This window comes from Macaca thibetana, chromosome 12, assembly GCF_024542745.1.
Source record: "Macaca thibetana thibetana isolate TM-01 chromosome 12, ASM2454274v1, whole genome shotgun sequence".
Classification (NCBI taxonomy): Eukaryota; Metazoa; Chordata; class Mammalia; order Primates; family Cercopithecidae; genus Macaca; species Macaca thibetana.
This window is the reverse complement of record NC_065589.1, coordinates 110,934,565-110,955,499: the sequence shown is the minus strand read 5'-3', so window position 1 is coordinate 110,955,499 and position 20,935 is coordinate 110,934,565. Positions and strand designations below refer to the sequence as shown.

The 20,935-nt window shown below is 42.4% G+C and overlaps 1 protein-coding gene and 1 pseudogene across 2 annotated transcripts; one reads left to right on the top strand and one right to left on the bottom strand.

The window, feature by feature from the left end:
- Positions 1-3,454: 3,454 nt before the first annotated feature.
- Positions 3,455-3,570, bottom strand: LOC126933224 (uncharacterized; annotated as a pseudogene).
- Positions 3,571-14,698: 11,128 nt separating this feature from the next.
- Positions 14,699-16,815, top strand: LOC126932246 (G-protein coupled receptor 39). Of its 2 annotated transcripts, XM_050751005.1 has the most exons (2): positions 14,699-15,138; positions 15,283-16,815. In XM_050751005.1, the coding sequence occupies exons 1-2, from the start codon at positions 15,125-15,127 to the stop codon at positions 16,112-16,114; spliced, it is 846 nt and encodes a 281-aa protein (XP_050606962.1). In that variant the 5' UTR covers positions 14,699-15,124; the 3' UTR covers positions 16,115-16,815. The 2 variants fall into 2 exon arrangements, with proteins under 2 accessions (XP_050606962.1, XP_050606961.1); XM_050751004.1 differs by having other exon boundaries at positions 14,699-16,815.
- The last annotated feature ends 4,120 nt before the right edge of the window (positions 16,816-20,935 follow it).

Here is a 20,935-nt window from a genome sequence, read left to right as displayed (position 1 = left end):
TATCAAAATTGTCAGAACACATCTAGATTGACTCTGGGCTTATTGCCCAATAGCTCAAAGAAGAGGCCAAACCCACAGTGTTGATTCTTGCCGAATACATCACACCTAATGCTGATTCCATCTGCCGAGGGATGCTGGATCCAGACGGAATGCAATTTGCATTCACAGAGCCCAAGCTGCTAGTCACTTCCATTCAAAATTGTGGCCTTTCTCTGCAGGGTCTCTATCTAGCCTGTTTGAAGGGTTCGAGATGAGGACACACTAATTGGCTTTGACTATTTTTCTGAGCCACAGATGGGGAGAAGCTGCCACTGAGTTTTGGATGAGTGTCCTTCGTCTCTGTCCTCCATTCTTTGCTGACTTCTCTCCTTGCAACAGTGAGAAATTTGTTTCTGGCCGTAAGGCAGTTGTTGGGAGGAATCCTGAGACAGTGTGCTCTTTCCGATATTTGTCAAACCACAGATGTTCCCCAACGGAGAGAAGATGGTTGCAGGAATACAGGGAAGACATTGTAATGAATACAAAATCCTTTCTTTTGCTCCCAACTTGGAATGGGCTGCTTTCAAAAGTCTGGAACTAAGAACACACATTTTCCCAGGCCCACAGATGCAATTTCATCCATAACGTAAGCTAAGGGAGGAAGGTGGACATCAACCAGCAGACAGGTTGGCTCAGCCTAAGTGCTTGATGCAGCTACCTAAGCTGGTTCTGCCGTCCAGTTTTTTTTTTTTTTTTTCATTTCTGAAATTTGGAACCCTGCCAGCAGATTTCTTATAAGCTGCAAGCTCTAATGGCAAAAGCAATGAGGGTCTGAACACTGGGGCTGCCGGTGCTAAGTATAGTCATTTGTAGGACAGGATCTGCTTGCACTTTAAAAAATAATGAACTGTGGCTTCAGGTAGCTGACGTCAGGACATTGATGTGTTTTTAATTTGTTTGTTTGTTTGGTTTCTCAATGCACTAAAGAGTTTTTGCAATGAAACCACTGAGATGGGGGTGTGGGGGTGGGAGTGGCAGGGATGCTGCTGCTCCTTCGGAGCCCTGTCCAATAGGCTGATTAACTCCGTCAGCACATGCCCAGTGCTAATACGACTAAGCTCATGCTTGCAATCCCACTTAGAGTGGCCATTTCATTTTACACTTAGGAAAAGTATTATAAGGCCACAAACTATATATTTAAGCAGGCCTCTTGCCACTTGTTTACCACAGCTCTGCAAACAACCTGAGGCTTATATTGGTAGTATTGAGTGAAGATAAAGTTGGAGAGTATAGAGTCCCTGTTGTTCAGTGAATTCTCTGTGTTAAGTGCTCTGTTTGGACATAGGGAATTTTGCTGAATGAAACATCTTACTATAAGATTCCCTGTGTGATACACCCATTCTCATTGTCAGATATTAGGAATTTTATTTCTCTTGTATCTAGCACTTTCTACAAGTAACATACACAGATATTAATTTGGCAATTTCCTTCCTTCTTTCCTTCCTTCCTTCTTTCCTTCCTTCCTTCCTTCCTTCCTTCCTTCCTTCCTTCCTTCCTTCCTTCCTTCCTTCCTTCCTTCCTTCCTCTCTCTCTCTTTCTCTCTTCTATATATTTTATGTACACAACTTAATGTTCTGATATACGTATATATACAGTAAAATGATTACTGCAGTCAAGCAGATTAACATACCTATCACCCTCTGTGGTTGCCTCGTTTTTTGTGTGGTAAGAGCACCTAAAATCTATCTTAGCAAATTTTCAGTATCCAAAACAGTATTGTCAACTATAGTCCTCATGCTGTACATTAGATCCCTAGACCTGTTCATCCGTATATAACTATAACTTTGTATCATTTGATCTATTTCTCCCCATTTACTCCCCACTGGTAACCACTGTTCTACTCTCTCTTTCTATATTCTTGACTTTATTTTAGACTCCACATGTAAGTGAGATCATGAAGTATTTTTCTTTCTGTATCCAGCTTATTTCACTTAGCATATTATCCTCCAGGTTCATCCGTGTTGTTGCCAGTATCAGTATCTCCTTTTTTATGCTGAATAATATTCCATTGTATAGACACCACAATTTCTTTATCCAGCCATTCATCAATCGGCACATAGGGTGTTTCTACATCTTGATTCTTGTGAGTAATGCTGCAGTGAACACAGGAGACAGACGCCTTTACAAGATGATGATTTCATTTCCTTTTGGTTCATACCCAGCATAGAGGTTGCTGGATCATATGGTAGTTCTATTTTTAGTTTTTGAGGAACTTTCAAAGTTTTCTGTAATGGCTCTACCAGTTTAGATTCCCACCAACAGTGTAGGAGGCTTCGTTTTTCTCCACATCCTCATCAACAATTTTTATCTTTGTCTTTTTGATAATAGCCATTCTAACAGGTGTGAGGTAATTTCATTGTGGTTTCAATTTTCATTTCCCTGATGATTAATGGTGTTGAATACCTTTTCTTATACCTGTTGGTCATTTTTACATCTTCTTTGGAAAAATGTTTATACAAGTCCTTCGTCTATTTTAAATTCAGGTTATCTGTTTGTTTGTTTGTTTGCTATTGAGTTGTTGAAGTTCCTTATATATTTTGAATATTAACCCCTTATCAGATATATGGTTTACAAATATTTTCTCTCAATCTGTAGGATACCTTTTCATTTTATTAATTGTTTTCTTTCATGTGCAGAAACTTTTGTTTGATGAGATCCACTTGTTTTCTTTTGCTTTTATTGCCTGAGCTTTTTGTATGATATCTAAAAACATTCACTGCTGAGGCCAATATCGAGGAGCTTTTTACTACGTTTTCTTCTAGGATTTTATGGTTTCAGGTCTTATGTTCAGGTCTTTTATTCATTTTAGGTTGAATTTTGTGTGTAGTGCAAGATAAGGGTCCAGTTGTATTCTTTTGCACGTAGCTACCCAGTTTTTCCAATGCCATTGATTGAAAAGACTGTTCTTTCCCCGTTATATGTTTTTGGTGGCCTTGTCTAAAATTAGTTGACCATATATGCATGGGTTTACTTCTGGGTGCTCTGTTCTGTTCCATTGGTCTACATGTTGGTTTTTATGCCAGTACCATAGTGTTTTGATTACTCTAACTTTGGAATATAATTTGAAATCAGGAAATGTGATGCCTCCAGCTTTGTTTTTCTTTTTCAAGATTGTTTTGACTATTTAAGGTGTTTTGTAGTTCCACATGAGTTTTAGAATTGTTTTTCATATTTCTGTGAAAAATGCCATTGGAATTTTGATAGAGATTATATTAAATCTGTATATTGCTTTGGATAGTATGGCCATTTTAACAATATTAATTCTTTCAACTCATGAATATGAGATATCTTTCCATTTATTTGTGTAGTTTTCTATTTATTTCACCAGTGTTTTATGGTTTTCATATAAGGTTCAGATCTTTTACTTCCTTAGTTAAATTTATTCATAAGTATTGTATTCTTTTTTAAATTAAAAATAAATTTTTAATGGAACACTTCACAAATTTGCATGTCATGCTTGCGCAGAAGCCATGCTAATCTTCTTTGTATCATTTCTATTTTATCATTTATATGTGCTGCCAAAGTGAGCACAGTATGATATTCTTTTTGATGCTATTATAAATGGGATTGTTTTCTTGACTGGCAATTGTTGCTATCCAACAATTTACGTGCTACTGGCTTGAATTGAAGATAAACTCCTTCAGAGGAGTGAGTGTCTTACTACCTTATAATCTCTACAGTGCTTTCTAGAAAGAATATGCTCAACTGGTATCTGTTGCTTTAAATTCAGTGGAATTCAGTAGGGCACAGCATTCAAACAATACTAGTTCACACTATAATGGTACCTGGAACATTTAGAATGTGCCTTATTTTCAACAGTATGACCAGCAGCAGCTCATGGATTGTGAGCATGACATCAGTGACAATTAAAACTTGTCTAGCACTTTGTGTATGCCTAGCATTGTTTTAGGTGCTTTAGCTATAAGATGTCATCTGGTCCTGCAAACAATCCTTTGAGGGGGGATATTCTTACTTAGTTTTAAGTTTACAGATGAGGAACCTAAAGCACAGAGAGATTAAGAAATGTGCCCAAGGTTACATAACTAGGGAGGAGCAGACTCAAACACAAGCAGTTTAGCTCCAGAAAAGGTATTCTACTTACTGAGTTATCATGCTCTTTTTTCAAAGAGCTAATCTACATATAAGGAAATACTATCTACCAGGCACTTTTTAATGTAAACTTGTTTAATCTCACAACAAGCCCAAGAGATGAGTACTACTGTTATCTACATTTTACAGATAACAAAACTAAGGCACAACTAAGCTAAGTGAGTGGTAGAGCCTCATTTCAAATCCAGAAAGTCTGATTTCCAAGTCTGTCCTCTCAATCATCATGCCACAGCACTCTTAGAAGAGTCAGAGGCAAATAGAATGCCAATCCTGAGTTGATTTATGTAGGTTTACATAGCAAGAGATGGTGGATCATAGGCTACTTTATAAGAAGACCCTCCCATTTTCCATCAAGGCTGAACATCACTATATTTAGAGACAGTTGTGCCTGGGCATATGCAGGGTTTCTTCCCAAATAGTCTGGGAAAATAGTGCCAGGTGAGAAAAAAAAAGTTTGTATTTTGCTTGGAGTATTGAAGATAAGGAGACCAAGGTCCAGGGGTATTTGTTTTTTCATAAGGGTAAAGATAAGGGAGAAGCAAGGAGAGATGACAAGTTGGCACTGCTGTTTCTCTGTCCTTTGAGCTTGCAATGTGCAGGGCATGGGACTGGGAGCAGTCCAGGTAGAAGGTGGTTCCTAGCATAAGACAGGAGGTAGCAGTGATGAGTACACTGGTGCTTGTCTCTCCCTAGACTGAATGGCCACTCTGCTTCCAGAGGCTAGGAAATGGAATGCCTAATACATACCAGGGAGGCTCCCAGCTTTTCAGCTCATAGCCAACTTATAGGGAAAAAAAAAAAAAAAAAAAAAAAAAAAAAAAAAAAGGTATGTGCTGAGCAGAAACAATAATTTATTAGCTGTGCCTTATCTGGCCAATGGGACACTCCCCCCTCGCCCGCCTTTTTTTGATCCCTTTTATTAGATGAGGCAAGAAAGGGAAAGTAACACATAAAATGTTTATTTGAAAAAGAACATGATTTCTTAAGAAGAAATCTGAAGCCTCTCAGCTACGGCTCACCTAAGAATCAAAGTGGCACAGCATTCCATCAGGGCCCAGGAATGACCATCAACTTACTAAGGTTGTGAAGCTGGAAGTTTTCATAAAGACATGCCATTTGTCACAGGACCTCCTTCAGCCTTTTCCTTGATATCCAGAAGGCTGGATCCTCAGGCTGTCTACCAGACGGCATTCCGGGGAGGAGGGAGGGAGACAGGAAGAAAGGGAAGAAAGGAGGAAGGGAGGAAGGGAAGAAGGGAGGGAGGAAGGGAGGGAGGTGGGAAGGGAGGAAGTCTCCCAGTTACATATTAATGACTTCTCAGGGTCTGACTTGTCTTTGCTCCTACGCTCATCTTGCCAGTGAGCCCTGCAAGGAATGTGGACAACCAAGCTACAGACTGCTGGCCATGGATATGTCTTGGGTAGATGAGAAGAGGCACATGGCAGGTGTTTTACAGACATGTAGGTAGGAATTTGCAAACTGAACCAGCAAGTGTCTGGTACACAGTAGGTGTTTACTAATGGGAGCTGATACTGCTGTTGACACTGTGAGAGTGAGTGGCTGCAACTGTCATCCCACTGAGTGATAAGCGGGGTTGATTCAGCTGAGCCATTGGGTGACATGGGTGTTCTTCCTTTTGTTAAAGAAAGTTTTGTTTTAAAGTATTATGAAATATAACACAGAGAAACCCATAAAACATAAGCAACTGCATAATGAAAAATAATAAAGCAAAGTATCATATAATTACTACCATGGAACTACTTCCCTGTTTAAGAAATAGAATATGGTCAACACTCAGAAGCAGACCCTCCACCCCATGGGTCCTTACCAGTCATGCACCTTCCCCAACCCACAAAAGCTGACCCTGATCCTTTCATGGAAATGACACATTTGCTTTTAAGTAAATATATGTATAAATTGTATATATGTCCTCTCTCCATATAACCTATATATCCCCATATAAAATCTATATATTTCTAAATATTATGATTTTGTCTGTTTTTGAATCTTATATAAATGTACTCCAACATGATCTTTTGTGTCTCATTTCTTTCAGGCATCATTATGGTTGTAAGATTTAACCACATTGTTTTGGAAGTAACAGTTTATTAGTTTTCATGGCTTTCTAGTAGCTCTTTATATGGATATGCAACATTTTGTCTATTCTCCTTTAGATGGCCATTTGGGTGTTTTTCAGGTTGGAGTAATTACTAACAATGTTGCTCTGAACATTCTTTTATATGCGTTCGGGGTATACACCTAGGAGAGGAATTGCTGGATCACAGGGTACATGTGTATCTATGAATAACTCTACCAGACCCTGCCAAACTCTTCCAAAGTTGTTGCATAAATTTGCTCTTTATCCTCAAGGCACAAGAGTCACCATCATTTCACAGCTTCATGGACAGATGGTACTGGTTGTAAATGTTAGCCAGTCTGGTAGGTGTGTGGTTGTACTTAATTGTTGTTTTAATTTGCATTTCTCTGATTACTAAAGAGGTTGGGTAACTTTTCATTGTTTTTTGTCCATCTGGATTTTCTCTTTTGTGAAGGGCCTGTTTATTTCTTTAGCCCATTTAGAAAATGGGGTTGTTCACATTTTACTTAATGAATTTTATCCAAATAGATTCTTGATTGTCCCAAGAAGCATCTATTGAAAAGAGTGGTATCCTGGAGTCCATGAGAGTTGATTGTTAAAATTTCAGGAGTTTTCTGAGTAGGTTGTTAAATTGCTGGTAGCTTGACATCAGCCACAGTGTTGACACCATGGAAACTGGCAAATGTGACATAAATCAGGGCATTTTCCACTAGAGAGTTGGTTGATTACTACACCAATGGAAAAGCCCATCTTTTCTGCCCTGCCTCACAAGGCTGTCTCTGTCATAAATTCTGGTCATACACATATGGATTTATTTCACTACTATCTCTTCTGTTTCATCCCTTTCTTTGTCTTCCCCATGTTAAAAACACACTGCCTTGTAAACTACAGGTTTATAATAAGTCTTGATATCTGGTGGAGTGGGTCCTCTTATCTCCTAACAGTATCTTGCTCATTCTTAGCTCTTGACATTTCTCTGTAAATTTAGAATAAGCTTGCCAAGTGTTCACAGAAAAATCTGTTTAAATTTTAATCACATTGAATCTATAGATCAATTTTGGGAAGAAATGTATGTTTTTATCTGCTTTGAGTTCATTATGGAAGTTACTCATTACTGTGTAAAATCAATTGCATATATACTCTATAAGTTGTCATTTGTTGTTTATCATTATCCACAGTCTTTCTTGCTCTATTAGTTCATTTTCCTACTGCTATGAAGAAATAACCGAGACTGGGTAATTTATAAAGAAAAAGAGGTTTAATTGACTCATCGTTCCATATGGCTGAGGAGGCCTTATAATCACAGCAGAAGGTGAAGAAGGAGCAAAGGCACATCTTACATGGTGGCAGGCAAGAGCGCATGTGCAGGGGAACTGCCCTTTATAAAACAATCAGATCTCATGACACTTATTCACTGTCATGTGAACAGCCTGGGAAAAGCCCACCCCATGATTCAGTTACCTCCCACTGGGTCTCACCCATGACACAGAGGAGTTATGGGAGCTACCAATCAAGATGAGATTTCTGTGGGGACACAGCCAAACCATATCACTTGCCTTGCAGAACTTTTACATTTCTGTTAAATACAGTTCATCAAACTTTTCCTTTATAGCTTCTAGGATGCTGCTCCTAGCAGCCACAAAGGCAAGCTACACAAAACTTAAAATATAATAGTAGCCACATGAAAAAAGTAAAAGGCTGGGTGCAGTGGCTCATACCTGTGATCCTAGCATTTTGGGAGGCCAAGGCAGGTGGATCACCTGGGGTCAGGATTTTGAGACCAGCCTGACCAACATGGCGAAACCCTGTCTCTACCAAAAATATAAAAATTATCCGGGCACGGTGGTGGACATCTGTAGTCCCAACTACTTGGGAGGCTGAGGCAGGAGAATCACTTGAACCCAGGAGGTGGAGGTTGCAGTGAGCTGAGATAGTGCCATTGCACTCCAGCCTGAGTGACATAGTGAGACTCAATGTCAAAAAAAAAAAAAAGTAAAAAAAGGTAACATTATTTTTTTTTCTTTTTTTTTTTAAATTTATTTATTATTATTATACTTTATGTTGTAGGGTACATGTGCATAACGTGCAGGTTTGTTACATATGTATACTTGTGCCATGTTGGTGTGCTGCAACCATCAACTCATCATTTACATCAGGTATAACTCCCAATGCAATCCCTCCCCCCTCCCCCCTCCCCCCACCCATGATAGGCCCTGGTGTGTGATGTTCCCCTTCCCGAGTCCAAGTGATCTCATTGTTCAGTTCCCACCTATGAGTGAGAACATGCGGTGTTTGGTTTTCTGTTCTTGTGATAGTTTGCTAAGAATGATGGTTTCCAGCTGCATCCATGTCCCTACAAAGGACACAAATTCATCCTTTTTGATGGCTGCATAGTATTCCATGGTGTATATGTGCCACATTTTCTTAATCCAGTCTGTCACTGATGGACATTTGGGTTGATTCCAAGTCTTTGCTATTGTGAATAGTGCTGCAATGAACATACGTGTGCATGTGTCTTTATAGCAGCATAATTCATAATCCTTTGGGTATATACCCAGTAATGGGATGGCTGGGTCATATGGTACATCTAGTTCTAGATCCCTGAGGAATCGCCATACTGTTTTCCATAATGGTTGAACTAGTTTACAATCCCACCAACAGTGTAAAAGTGTTCCTATTTCTCCACATCCTCTCCAGCACCTGTTGTTTCCTGACTTTTTAATGATCGCCATTCTAACTGGTGTGAGATGGTATCTCATTGTGGTTTTGATTTGCATTTCTCTGATGGCCAGTGATGATGAGCATTTTTTCATGTGTCTGTTGGCTGTATGAATGTCTTCTTTTGAGAAATGTCTGTTCATATCCTTTGCCCACTTTTTGATGGGGTTGTTTGTTTTTTTCTTGTAAATTTGTTTGAGTTCTTTGTAGGTTCTGGATATTAGCCCTTTGTCAGATGAGTAGATTGCAAAAATTTTCTCCCATTCTGTAGGTTGCCTGTTCACTCTGATGGTAGTTTCTTTTGCTGTGCAGAAGCTCTTTAGTTTAATGAGATCCCATTTGTCAATTTTAGCTTTTGCTGCTGTTGCTTTTGGTGTTTTAGACATGAAGTCTTTGCCCATGCCTATGTCCTGAATGGTACTACCTAGGTTTTCCTCTAGGATTTTTATGGTATTAGGTCTAACATTTAAGTCTCTAATCCATCTTGAATTAATTTTCGTATAAGGAGTAAGGAAAGGATCCAGTTTCAGCTTTCTACTTATGGCTAGCCAATTTTCCCAGCACCATTTATTAAATAGGGAATCTTTTCCCCATTTCTTGTTTCTGTCAGGTTTGTCAAAGATCAGATGGCTGTAGATGTGTGGTATTATTTCTGAGGACTCTGTTCTGTTCCATTGGTCTATATCTCTGTTTTGGTACCAGTACCATGCTGTTTTGGTTACTGTAGCCTTGTAGTATAGTTTGAAGTCAGGTAGCGTGATGCCTCCAGCTTTGTTCTTTTGACTTAGGATTGTCTTGGAGATGAGGGGTAACATTATTTTTAATGATATATTTTATTTAATCCATTATAACAAATATCATTTCAACATGAAATCAATATATAAAAACTATTCATGAGATAATTTACATTCTTTTTTTCACACAAATTCTTAGAAATCTGGTCTGCATTTTATGTTTCAGGGACATTTCAGTTTGGACTAGCCATATTTCAAGTGTTTATTAGCCACAAGTGGGTAATGGTTGCCATGTTAGATAGCTCGGGTCAGTATCTTTGTTAAGACAGGTCTACAGCAGCCTTAGGTCTGTGGCTAGTTTCGTGCTACCAAGATCTGGCCCTTCCAGGGTTGGTCCAGTGAGGTCTCTTCTCTATTGTTGGTTGAAACTTTAACGTTTCCTAGCTCTGTGTGACTTTGGGAATTGTTTGACTTATAGCCCCCGAATTACACCCCCACCCCTGCAAGTTGCTCTTTCTTCAGCATGATATTTTGCCTAGCTCTTGGAGTTTCATCTGCACATGCCCATTTAGTATTTGGTAAAAGAATGAAGAAGACTTCCGCACAGATCTCTGGAACTCTCTCTCTGTGCAGTTTCCTCCTTTCCAGTACTCTTCTTTGTAAAGTCCAGCAGCCTCCTCCTGAATTCCAGTCTCTCACTCCCCTACTCAGTGAGATAACTGTGCTCTCCTTGGCGTTCCTTCTCTGCCCCATGGTCTGCAAAGTGTCTCCACACAGCAGGCCTGAGTGATCCCAGGGTTTACCTTACCAGCTTATCTTCCCTGAGAGATCACAATCCGTGCTGTGGTGCGGGGCTCGGGATGGGTGCAGGCTGACAGCCTAATATTCATTATTCTTAAGGCCAAAAGCAGAGGTCCTACTTAAAAAAATGTTTTAGCTGGCTGCAGTGGTAAATGCCTCTAGTCCCAGCTACTCAGGAGGCTGAGACAGGAGGATCACAAGTTCAGCCCAACTTGAACAAAATATCAAGACCCATCATCTACAAAAGAAAAGAAAACAAATACGGTTTTGAGCTTACCTATTAGTTTTACTATCTAGTTATTTCATAATTACTTTGATCTTTATTAATCCCTTCCTACAGTCTTCTTTAATATTATTCTTTTTATAACTTTATTTGTATTCTTATTTATTAGAAATAATTAGGGCTATGAGTTTTTCTTTCAGGGATTCCTTTAGCTATTTCCACAGGTTCTGATATGCAATATTTTTGTGGTCATTATTCTCTAGATAATCTGCAATTTGGGTTTTGCTTTTCTCTTTGACAAAGAATTGTTCCAGAGACTTAAAAAATTTTTGAGATGGTAGAGTTTTATGTTTCAGTTTTCTGGTTTTATGAATTTTAGTTATATTATATTATAAATAAAGTTATCTACGCTATAATTTTTGAAGATGTTTTAAGTTTTCTTTGTAGCTTAATATGTAGTCACAACAAACCTTTGTAAACAAGATGTTATTTACTTTTTACTGTAAATTGTTTATCGACTTTAAGTGAGTCAATGTTATCAATGTGAGTATATAAAATAAATTTAAATTTACAAAAATATAATCGTGTGTGTGTGTGTTTACCCTGGGTGCCAGTGTAAGACTATATTTCAAAAATGAGATTTTGTTCTAAAAAATGTGAAAACCACTAGGCAATGTGACCTCAAAAGTCACCTAGGATGTGTAGAATGGGAATATAAATTTGTGCAGGGCCTAGAGTAGAGTGAGCCCTGAGTTGTGTTGAGATCAAAGGATACCCAGAGTATTTTTTTTCTCTCATTTTTCATTCCTTTTCTTTCTTTCCTCTACAAAGTATGCTAATAAAACTTCTAGATTACACAGACCAAGGCCAGGTGCTATACCAGTCTGTTATCAACAAGTGAGAGCACATGAAACCGTTTTTAATTGGCCTTAGGAAAAGCAAAGGTGAAATGAAAATTTAATTCTCCTGGACCTTTTTTCAAAATGTATTTTTCCATCTCTACTGTAAAGAGTGAATTTTAATTAGGTTGATTCTCACTGTTTGGCCATGCATTTCTAATCTGTGTTCACTCTTTGGGAAAGAAGAATTTGATGAAAGGAACCGGATAATAATGGAAATCTTGTCTGAGCAGAACAAATTGGAATTATCCAATATGATAAGGATATGAGAAGCATTGAGGCTGACGACTGAAAAAAAACACACCTCTCCCCAAAATGCCACTGTTCTGCCTGGCACAGTCTTGTCCTGGCACAGGGAGAGAGCGCAATAGCATGGTATGTGCTTTTGGTGCGTCTGGGCCTTTCTGGTGGGTCACTTAATCCTCCACCCTCAATTTCCCCACCTGTAAAATGGGGGTAATAATCTCCACCTTGCGCTATTGTAAGGATTGAGAGAAATGAATTATGGGAAAGTGCCCAACATGTTATAGGGGCTCAGAGAATGAGTCAGAGGAGAATTTCCAAGGAAAGCTCTATGGCTGGGCTGAGGGTGAGGTTCCTAGTTTATTTACAGCTTTGAAAAGAAAGAAGTGGACGGGGCAGGCATGTATGCTTGAGTGAGAGAGTGTGTGTGTGTGTATGTGTGTGTAGGGCAGGGGAATCTGTGGGTACATCCTAGTACAGGCCAGTGTTTCTCTGTGTGCCATTCAGGATGAATTTCCTGTGGGATAGAAACAACCAGGGTCTTCTGCAGATGAGTGGATTCAGAGTCCTCATCTGCAGGTAGAAAAGCCCCAGGAGTCCATGTTTACCCCCATTATGCTACTCCTGTGAGGCCAGCTAGGTCCTTCAGCTGAACATAGTGCACCAATGAGGAAACGAGTTAGGAGTTTCTCCAGCAATGCCAACAAGCAGGTCAAGCAGCACACATCGCGAGTGGCCAGGCCTCCCATGAAACATTATTTAGGGTGCTATGTCAAGCTGTCAGAGAGGGAGAAGATACACATCTTGGCTTTGGAGTTTGTGATTTAACAGAGAGAACAGAGAAAGAGAAAACACGAAAGGCACATATGAAGCTAATTTTAAAGATCCAGTGGCCATACAGCTTTTTTTTTTCCTAGACAATGTTAAAATCAAATAATTATTGAGGTCGTCAGACAATAGCTCCAGGGTTGTGTGCAGAAAGAACAGTCCTGGCCAGGCACAGGCGCACCTGTAATCCCAGCACTTTGGGAAGCCAAGGTGGGCAGATCGCCTAAGGTCAGGAGTTCAAGAGCAGCCTGGCCAACATGGTGAAACCCTGTCTCTACAAAAATACAAAAAATTAGCCAGGTGTAGTGGCGCATGCCTGTAATCCCAGCTACTCAGGAGGCTGAGGCAGGAGAATCACTTGAACCTGGGAGGCGAAGATTGCCAGTGAGCCGAGATGGCGCCATTGCACTCCAGCCTGGGCAAAAAGAGCGAAACTCCGTCTCAAAAAAAAAAAAAAAAAAAAGACAGTCCCATGTTTCTATATGCACCATTCAGGATGAATTTCCTAAGCACCTACTGCATTCCCAGAATTAGGAGTACAAGCTCATGGGCCAGGCAGATCAGGATTAATTTCCAAGTCTGTCACTAACCATTTTTAAAAAAAAATTGTATATACTTAAGGTGTGCAGCATGATGGTTTGATATACAAAGTGAAATGATTACTACAGTCAAGCAAAGTAACGTATCTGTCACCTTCCACAGTGACCCCTTTTTGTGTGTGTTGCACCTAAAATGGACTCTGCAAATTTGCAATCTACGTTGCAACATTATTAACTATTGTCCTGTGGCTGTATGATAAATCTGTAGACTTATTTATTTTGTCCTTTGACCTACATGTCCCCATTTCCTCTCCTTCCCCGGGCTTGGTAACCACCTTTCTAGTCTTTGTTTCTATGTATTTAACTTTATTTTAAGATTCCACATCTCAGTAAGACCTTGCTCTTCCTCACTCTTTTATGGCCTTGGGGAAGCATAGGTCCTCCAGGCAGCAGAATTGCTTCTTAAAATGATTGCATCTTTGTGGCGACTGGTTTAATTTAGAGATGTTCTCAGCGCAGGACCTGCGGGCTTGTGCTAGGCTCCTAGAATGTACAGATAAAGGGGATCCATGTTCTTCCTTCCAGGCAGAGGTTCTGACTTTGTTTGATTTTGCCACTCCCTGGCAAGGGGCATTTAGCAATGTCTGGAGACATTTGGCTGTCCCTATGGGTGTGTGTATGTAGGTGCTAAACATCCTGCAACGCATAAGGCAGCCTTCCTCGCCCTTCATTGTCCATTTCCTCTGATTGTGGAATTAAAAGACGAAAATGGGTCCATTCGAGGGAAAAGGTCATGATCCTTAATGCTGTTTTTACATGATGGCCTTGCCAGAGCCTTCAGCCTCCTCCCGCTGTCCTCGAAGTTCTCGGCACAGCTGCCTCCGGAGGGCATGCTTCCCACCTGGGGCTTCCTGGCGGAGTGCCATCCTCATCCATATACATGTCCCCAATTAAAAGACGTCCCGCTGCCGGGAAAGCGGCCTGCACCTTGGAGCGAAACTGAAAGGATAGACCCCGAGGTCTTCGCGTCCCTCCGTGGGAAGGCGAGGCAGGGCCCTGCGCGGAACACCGGGAGGCTCTGGGGAAAGGCAGGGCTTCTGTGGGGGATCCTGAAAACCTGCTTGGGGCCGACTTCCTGGAGCAGCGACTACAAGCAGCGCAGAGCCCAGCTGTCCTTGGCAAACGCCCCACCGAGAAGGCGAGCGCTTGCTGGCTCCTCTGGGACGCCCCGGTCAAGCCATCCCCAAATGGGCCGTGACCCCGCCTTTGAAGGGGGCCCCCAGGGCAGCGGTGGACGTGGGGGCAGGGCGGGCGAGGGGAAGTTTTTCTTTCTCCCAGCTCGGGAGGGCTCGCCAGCTTCCCCGGGGCTTCACCTCCTGGGACAGCCTCGGGTTGGAGCGCCGCTGCTGGCTCTGCCGCGGCCGCCTGGGTGACGGAGGGTGGGGCGGGGGTGGGTCGCTAGTAGCTCGGGAGCCAAGATCTGATTTCAGGGACCGTGCCTATGTGCTGAGTCAAACCCCGCCGCTGGGCTGGGTCTGCAGCGGGGCCGCTGAGCACAACCCGCTGTGGTTAATGATTAATCACTGACCAACCCGCCTCCCGCAGCTCGGGTGGACCGGGTCGCTCAAGTGCCGACAGCTGGAAAGGAAGGGGAGGGCTGCCAGGCAGAGCGCGCCCTAGGCGAAGAGGGGCAGAGGCTAGCGCCAGGGGCTGCTGGTTTCACTTCCAGCAAGCCAGTTTAGAACGTTCTTCCTCCGCCCTCTCCCCACCTCGCCCCCGCCACATACACCCAAACCCCAACACCCAGGCGCCTCCTGGGCCTCTCCCAGGTTGGGCTGCTCCAGGAAGTTTTCATGAAAGCACCTGCAGGAGAACTCGAGTGAGATAAAGTCATGCGCCCACGCAGGTGAGTTTGCAGCCAAGAACTCTGGGCTCTGCTGGGAGGAGAAAGGGAAGTTGAGGAAGTCTTTGGACCTGGTAGCCTGGTGCTCTTTCTCATGGCTTCACCCAGCAGCCCCGGCAGTGACTGCTCCCATGTCATTGATCACAGTCATGTCCCCGAGTTCGAGGTGGCCACCTGGATCAAAGTCACCCTTATCCTGGTGTACCTGGTCATCTTCGTGATGGGCCTTCTGGGGAACAGCGTCACCATTCGGGTCACCCAGGTGCTACAGAAGAAAGGATACTTGCAGAAGGAGGTGACGGACCACATGGTGAGTTTGGCTTGCTCGGACATCTTAGTGTTCCTCATCGGCATGCCCATGGAGTTCTACAGCATCATCTGGAACCCCCTGACCACGCCCAGCTACACCCTGTCCTGCAAGCTGCACACTTTCCTCTTCGAGGCCTGCAGCTACGCCACGCTGCTGCACGTGCTGACGCTCAGCTTTGAGCGCTACATCGCCATCTGTCACCCCTTCAGGTACAAGGCTGTGTCGGGACCTTGCCAGGTGAAGCTGCTGATTGGCTTCGTCTGGGTCACCTCCGCCCTGGTGGCATTGCCCTTGCTGTTTGCCATGGGTACTGAGTACCCCCTGGTGAACGTGCCCAACCACTGGGGTCTCACTTGCAACCGCTCCCGCACCCGCCACCATGAGCAGCCCGAGACCTCCAACATGTCTATCTGTACCAACCTCTCCAGCCGCTGGACCGTGTTCCAGTCCAGCATCTTCGGCGCCTTTGTGGTCTACCTCGTGGTCCTGCTCTCCGTAGCCTTCATGTGCTGGAACATGATGCAGGTGCTAATGAAAAGCCAGAAGGGCACGCTGGCCGGGGGCGCGCAGCCGCCGCAGCTGAGGAAGTCCGAGAGCGAAGAGAGCAGGACCGCCAGGAGGCAGACCATCATCTTCCTGAGTGAGTCCCAGGCCGGGGGCAACGCGTGAGCAGCTTCCCAACCTTTCCCCCGACCCGTGCCGCTGTTTGTGGCTCTCTCCAGGGGAAGGCTTGCCCTAGAATTGCACACTTCAGTTCACTGAAGTGGAAGGGTCTTGTAGCAGAATGAGGGCATTGCTCTGGGTCTCTGGGTGTTTCTTCTCTTTGTTTTGGGAATTCATGGTAGGTTATGGTTAACAGGGCACTAGACCAGAATTCAGAAGGTCTGGATGTATTCCATAACATCACTGCTGTGACCTTTGGGAAGTCACAAAAAAATCTTTGGTAAAATGGGAACAATAATACTAGAGAATATGTGGGACAAATTAGGTAATGCAGGAGAGGTGAAAGTCCTTTGCAAAAGACCAAGTTCTGCAGAGATAAAGGGAACCGTCTTATCTGGCTCTGTCTTTTATCGGGGGAAGGCTTTCTTGTTCAATTAACTTTTGTTGGCCGGGCGCGGTGGCTCAAGCCTGTAATCCCAGCACTTTGGGAGGCCGAGACGGGTGGATCACGAGGTCAGGAGATCGAGACCATCCTGGCTAACATGGTGAAACCCCGTCTCTACTAAAAAAAAAAAAATACAAAAAAACTAGCCGGGCGATGTGGCGGACGCCTGTAGTCCCAGCTACTCGGGAGGCTGAGGCAGGAGAATGGCGTGAACCCGGGAGGCGAAGCTTGCAGTGAGCTGAGATCCGGCCACTGCACTCCAGCCTGGGCAACAGAGTGAGACTCCGTCTCAAAAAAAAAAAAAAAAAAAAAAAACTTTTGTTCCCATTTTTCTCCTCCTTTGGAGAAAGCAGGCTGTGAGCAACACACACTCTCCGGCTGCTATTTTATTCCTTGGAGCCTCTCCTACCCAATCTTAAGACGTGGGAACTCTCAGCACTCCCCAGGGCTTGTGTTTCTGCCACTAGTGAGTCTGCTCCTTACCAGACCAGAGCAACTTGGCAGGACAGCCTGTTTATCTGATCCAGAAAATCTGGCTTCACCGATTCCTAGGATTTGAATAGTCTCCTCACAGACCCAATTCTTAGGCTTGCTTTCTAAACTTTTGTTGTGATACAAGTATTTAAAGTTGAGGCCTTGTCTATTTAAAGAGAGCCCATAGGTCTGTTGACCCCAGAGCCTTCAGAAAAGGGGCCTACTCGCTGGGAGACAAGGCTTTAATGGAGACACATGAAATGTGTGTGAGCAAAGGGTTTTAAAATATACTTTTTAGCAGAAACAATAAAAAGGGTGTATTGTGGGTGTGTGAGTGTGAGTCAAGAAGGAATAGCTCTAACAAACGTTTCCCTTCTTCCCTCTTCCCTGTCCCCTGTGGCATCAGGAAAAGGAATAAATCATGATGCTGTTTGTTTTGGTGTGGGCAACTGGGCAGCAGGTTCCAGGGACAGAAGGTAGACATGAGAAAGAGTTGGAAGGCACTTGGAGAGTGATGGAAAGACCTGGGTGTTGTCTCAGACCAGCCCTGGCTTCCAGTGTGTCGCTAATTGTTAAAAGTTTAGGGTCTAATTTTAAACCCTCTTTATTCAATTTGAAATAATCGCCCTAATAAATTTCAAAGTACTCAGAGGCAGCCATGGATAAAGTGGATGGTGTCCCTGCTTTGTGCCCCCAGGGAAGTGGGCTTTGAGAGCTGTGGCAGGGGCTGTGGCAGGTGACCAGCTGACTTGACTTTACTCTGTGTCTGTGCAAAATGAGAATATTTGGTTGCTACTCCGCATTAGGGGCTGTGCCAGGTGACCAATATTTCCATCTTCTAGAGGAGGAATTTGAGACTTAGAGAAGACCTAGTTCAGAATCACCTAAGTGCAGCTCCGAGAGTCCCACTGTGCTTTTCAGGGCAGGGAAATACATGTCTGTCTGTGACTTTCACAGGTATGTGGTGAAAGGAAAATGAAACAAGGCAGGACTTTGACAAGCGTAGGTGAGCCTGGTGGCTGCTGCCTTTTAGGGCCAGCCGTTCTGGAAGTTGGAGTAGGTAACATGATCTTGGGACGTGGGAAGGGTACCCAACTCAGTCTATCACCCACTGGCTGCTACCACTCAAAATATTACAGGAAAGAATGGACATTGTATTTGCTTAAAGCTTGAATGTTTGTTGAAATGCTAGTTCTCCCTTCCTCCGTAAACATTCCCTTAGGCGTATCTTAAACTGTAAGCTGTAATTTACACTGTAGTGTGAGTTAATTAAATTTCCTTTCTTTTTTTTGATTGGAGGGGACTGGCCTGAGTGGATAAGAATTAGAGGGTAGACAAGCATTAGCAAGTGGTCTTCAACTACCTCCCAGTCTAACTTAGGAATTAAGGCTACCTTTGACCAAAGGGAAAATCACTGATTTATCATTACTCTCTATTTTACCAATCCCCGTGTTTCCTGTATTTCTCTGAGTAGAGGTCTGTTCTTCCTGCAGTGGGTGTTCCAAGTTAAAGCCGGTCTCCATTTGCAGCATAAAATCAGAATGCTGCAGACTTTTATTTAGAGATGGATAGGACCTTGGAGATCGTCAGATCCCATCAGTAATTGTCTGGAATGAGTTTGTTCTTGCTGCTGCTCTCATTCTTTCCTTCTAGCTCTTTCCTTCTTTCCTATACTAACTGTATATTAATCACCCACTGTGTTCTCAGCATAAAGATGGTTGAATGGCAATCAGGTGCTCAATGTGCGATAATGTCCTGGGGGAATTTACCGTTTGTATTTAGCCCATTTTCTCTGTGGTAGGTTTTCAAAGCAGTTCCCGCAAATGTCCTCCTCTCCCAATGAATTTCAAAGAGCTTTTAAAAATAGGAACCTCACTAATTAACTCAAGTTAGGAAATAAATTAATGGAGTGAAGAGGAAGAAATCATGGCCTGCATTCATCAGATTAATACAATGCAATTTACTTTGTGAGTTTCATAAAACTTGTGCTTTGGGGCATTTTTAACCCAGAACAAATGAACATATAAATTGTTTACAAATCGCTGAATTTAATATAGTAATTTAGCTGTCTTTTTAGTATTTCATTTCCCAGATGGATCAAATTAAAATAAATATTTGCTCATTTCAAACATATTTTAAATTTGATGTGAAATGTAAATGGCGACATATCACAAGTAGTCCTTGGAGCTCTTGAGGCAATAAAGAAAACAAGACTGTTCCCCACTCGTCGTTAAAAATGCTAACTGCTGCACGACAGAAACAAAATTCATAAATCTACCCAAGATGAGGAAGCCCATGTAAAAAATAATAATTTTCCTTTCTTCATCTTTCACTACTGTGCCTCAAGTCTAGGCAATGTGCTCGGCTGGTGAATAATGAAAGCACATTGGGAACTCTGGGAGAGAAAGAGAGGCTGGGATGCCTACTAGCTCTAAGCAATTTACAGGAGAACACAAAAATGATGCAAAAGTGCACATTCCTGGAAACAGCAGTGTCTTGTCTTGCCCCTTCTCAGCCCAGTGACAAATCAGTACTAGACTTGGTTCCTGTTTCAAGGTTATAGCCAGTGTGGCACGGTAATATTTCTCCGATGTCAGAACAGAGGTTGCTGGTCTGGATTTCTGCCTCTTCTGGAGAAAAGGAACTAATAATTTGATTATCTGTCCTGTCTCTTCAATGATGAGGATGGTCAAAATGAGGTTTCCTTTCAAGCAAGTCTTTCCGCAGACCTCCCATCTTCTCTTTCTGAAGTCTCCTTTGGAGTTGTTCTCAATGCAGATTGCATCCAGCTCTGTGGACACTTGTGTGTATCTATTGCACACATGGCTTGCTGTCAAGTGTCACCCACTCAAAGTGGAATGACAAAGTAATTTTAAAAATACATAGTTTTAATTTGTATAATAACTTTCAAGTGATTGGGACTCAGTTACAACTACCTCCTAGAGAACTAGAGGGCAGCGACTAGCTTTCAACTATAGTTATGAAAAAAGATTTTTACAATCATGAGGTTATTAAAGAAAAGAAACATCATAGAAGCTTCGTAACTCTAGAATAATTACACTCTTTTGCATTCTGATTTGCTCTCCTGAGTCAGGAGGAAAGGGGAGGAGTTACATCTAGTGGCAGGCATTAAACATCAACTTGGGTTGCTCACGTTGAATATGGACATTATTCATCATGTGTGTTGGATGGAACAAAGGTTAAGAGTTGCTGCTGTAACGAAGTACTCTAAAAATCAGGTTGACATACATTTAGATGTTCGTGGTGTGGTTCAGGGAGAAGCAAAGAGAAGGAGCTTAGAATTCTCTGGGTTTTTAGACCACAGAATTAGAGGTCAAACCAAACAGGGTCAGGGGAGAAAAAGAAGAGAGGGGAGAGGGGACTGATATTGACAGCGGGTCCTCTTTACCTGAGGACAATCATTACCTGAAAAGAACTCGTTGGTTCCCTTAAAGTGGGGTTGAAAACATGTGAAAAGAGGTCTCATTGGGACTTGAAAGTGAAAATTATGAAAAGAAATTTATTTGTATGTTACAAATATAAGTTATGGTTACAACTATATATTCTTATAATGATTATTCAGAATGAATCCAATGTGGCTTGAGGGCGTAATCTTTGTAACAAAACCATCTGATAACCTTTGTGTTTCATTTTCTCAGTAATATTATAAAAAGGGCCTCTCTTCATTCTTTGCTATTTAAATCACCCACATGGAAGCACCTATCCTTGCATTATCCTTGTCAATTTTCTATTCTTTCATAATTATCTGGTCTGATTCGAGCAAACCTTGACTGTCAGTGGCTCGGCATTTGAATCATCTTTTTCTTCAGCTTCTTTTTCATTGACTTCATGAAATTCTGTACCCTATGTGTAGGCCATAACCAAAAATACAATTACTTTAAAAACCA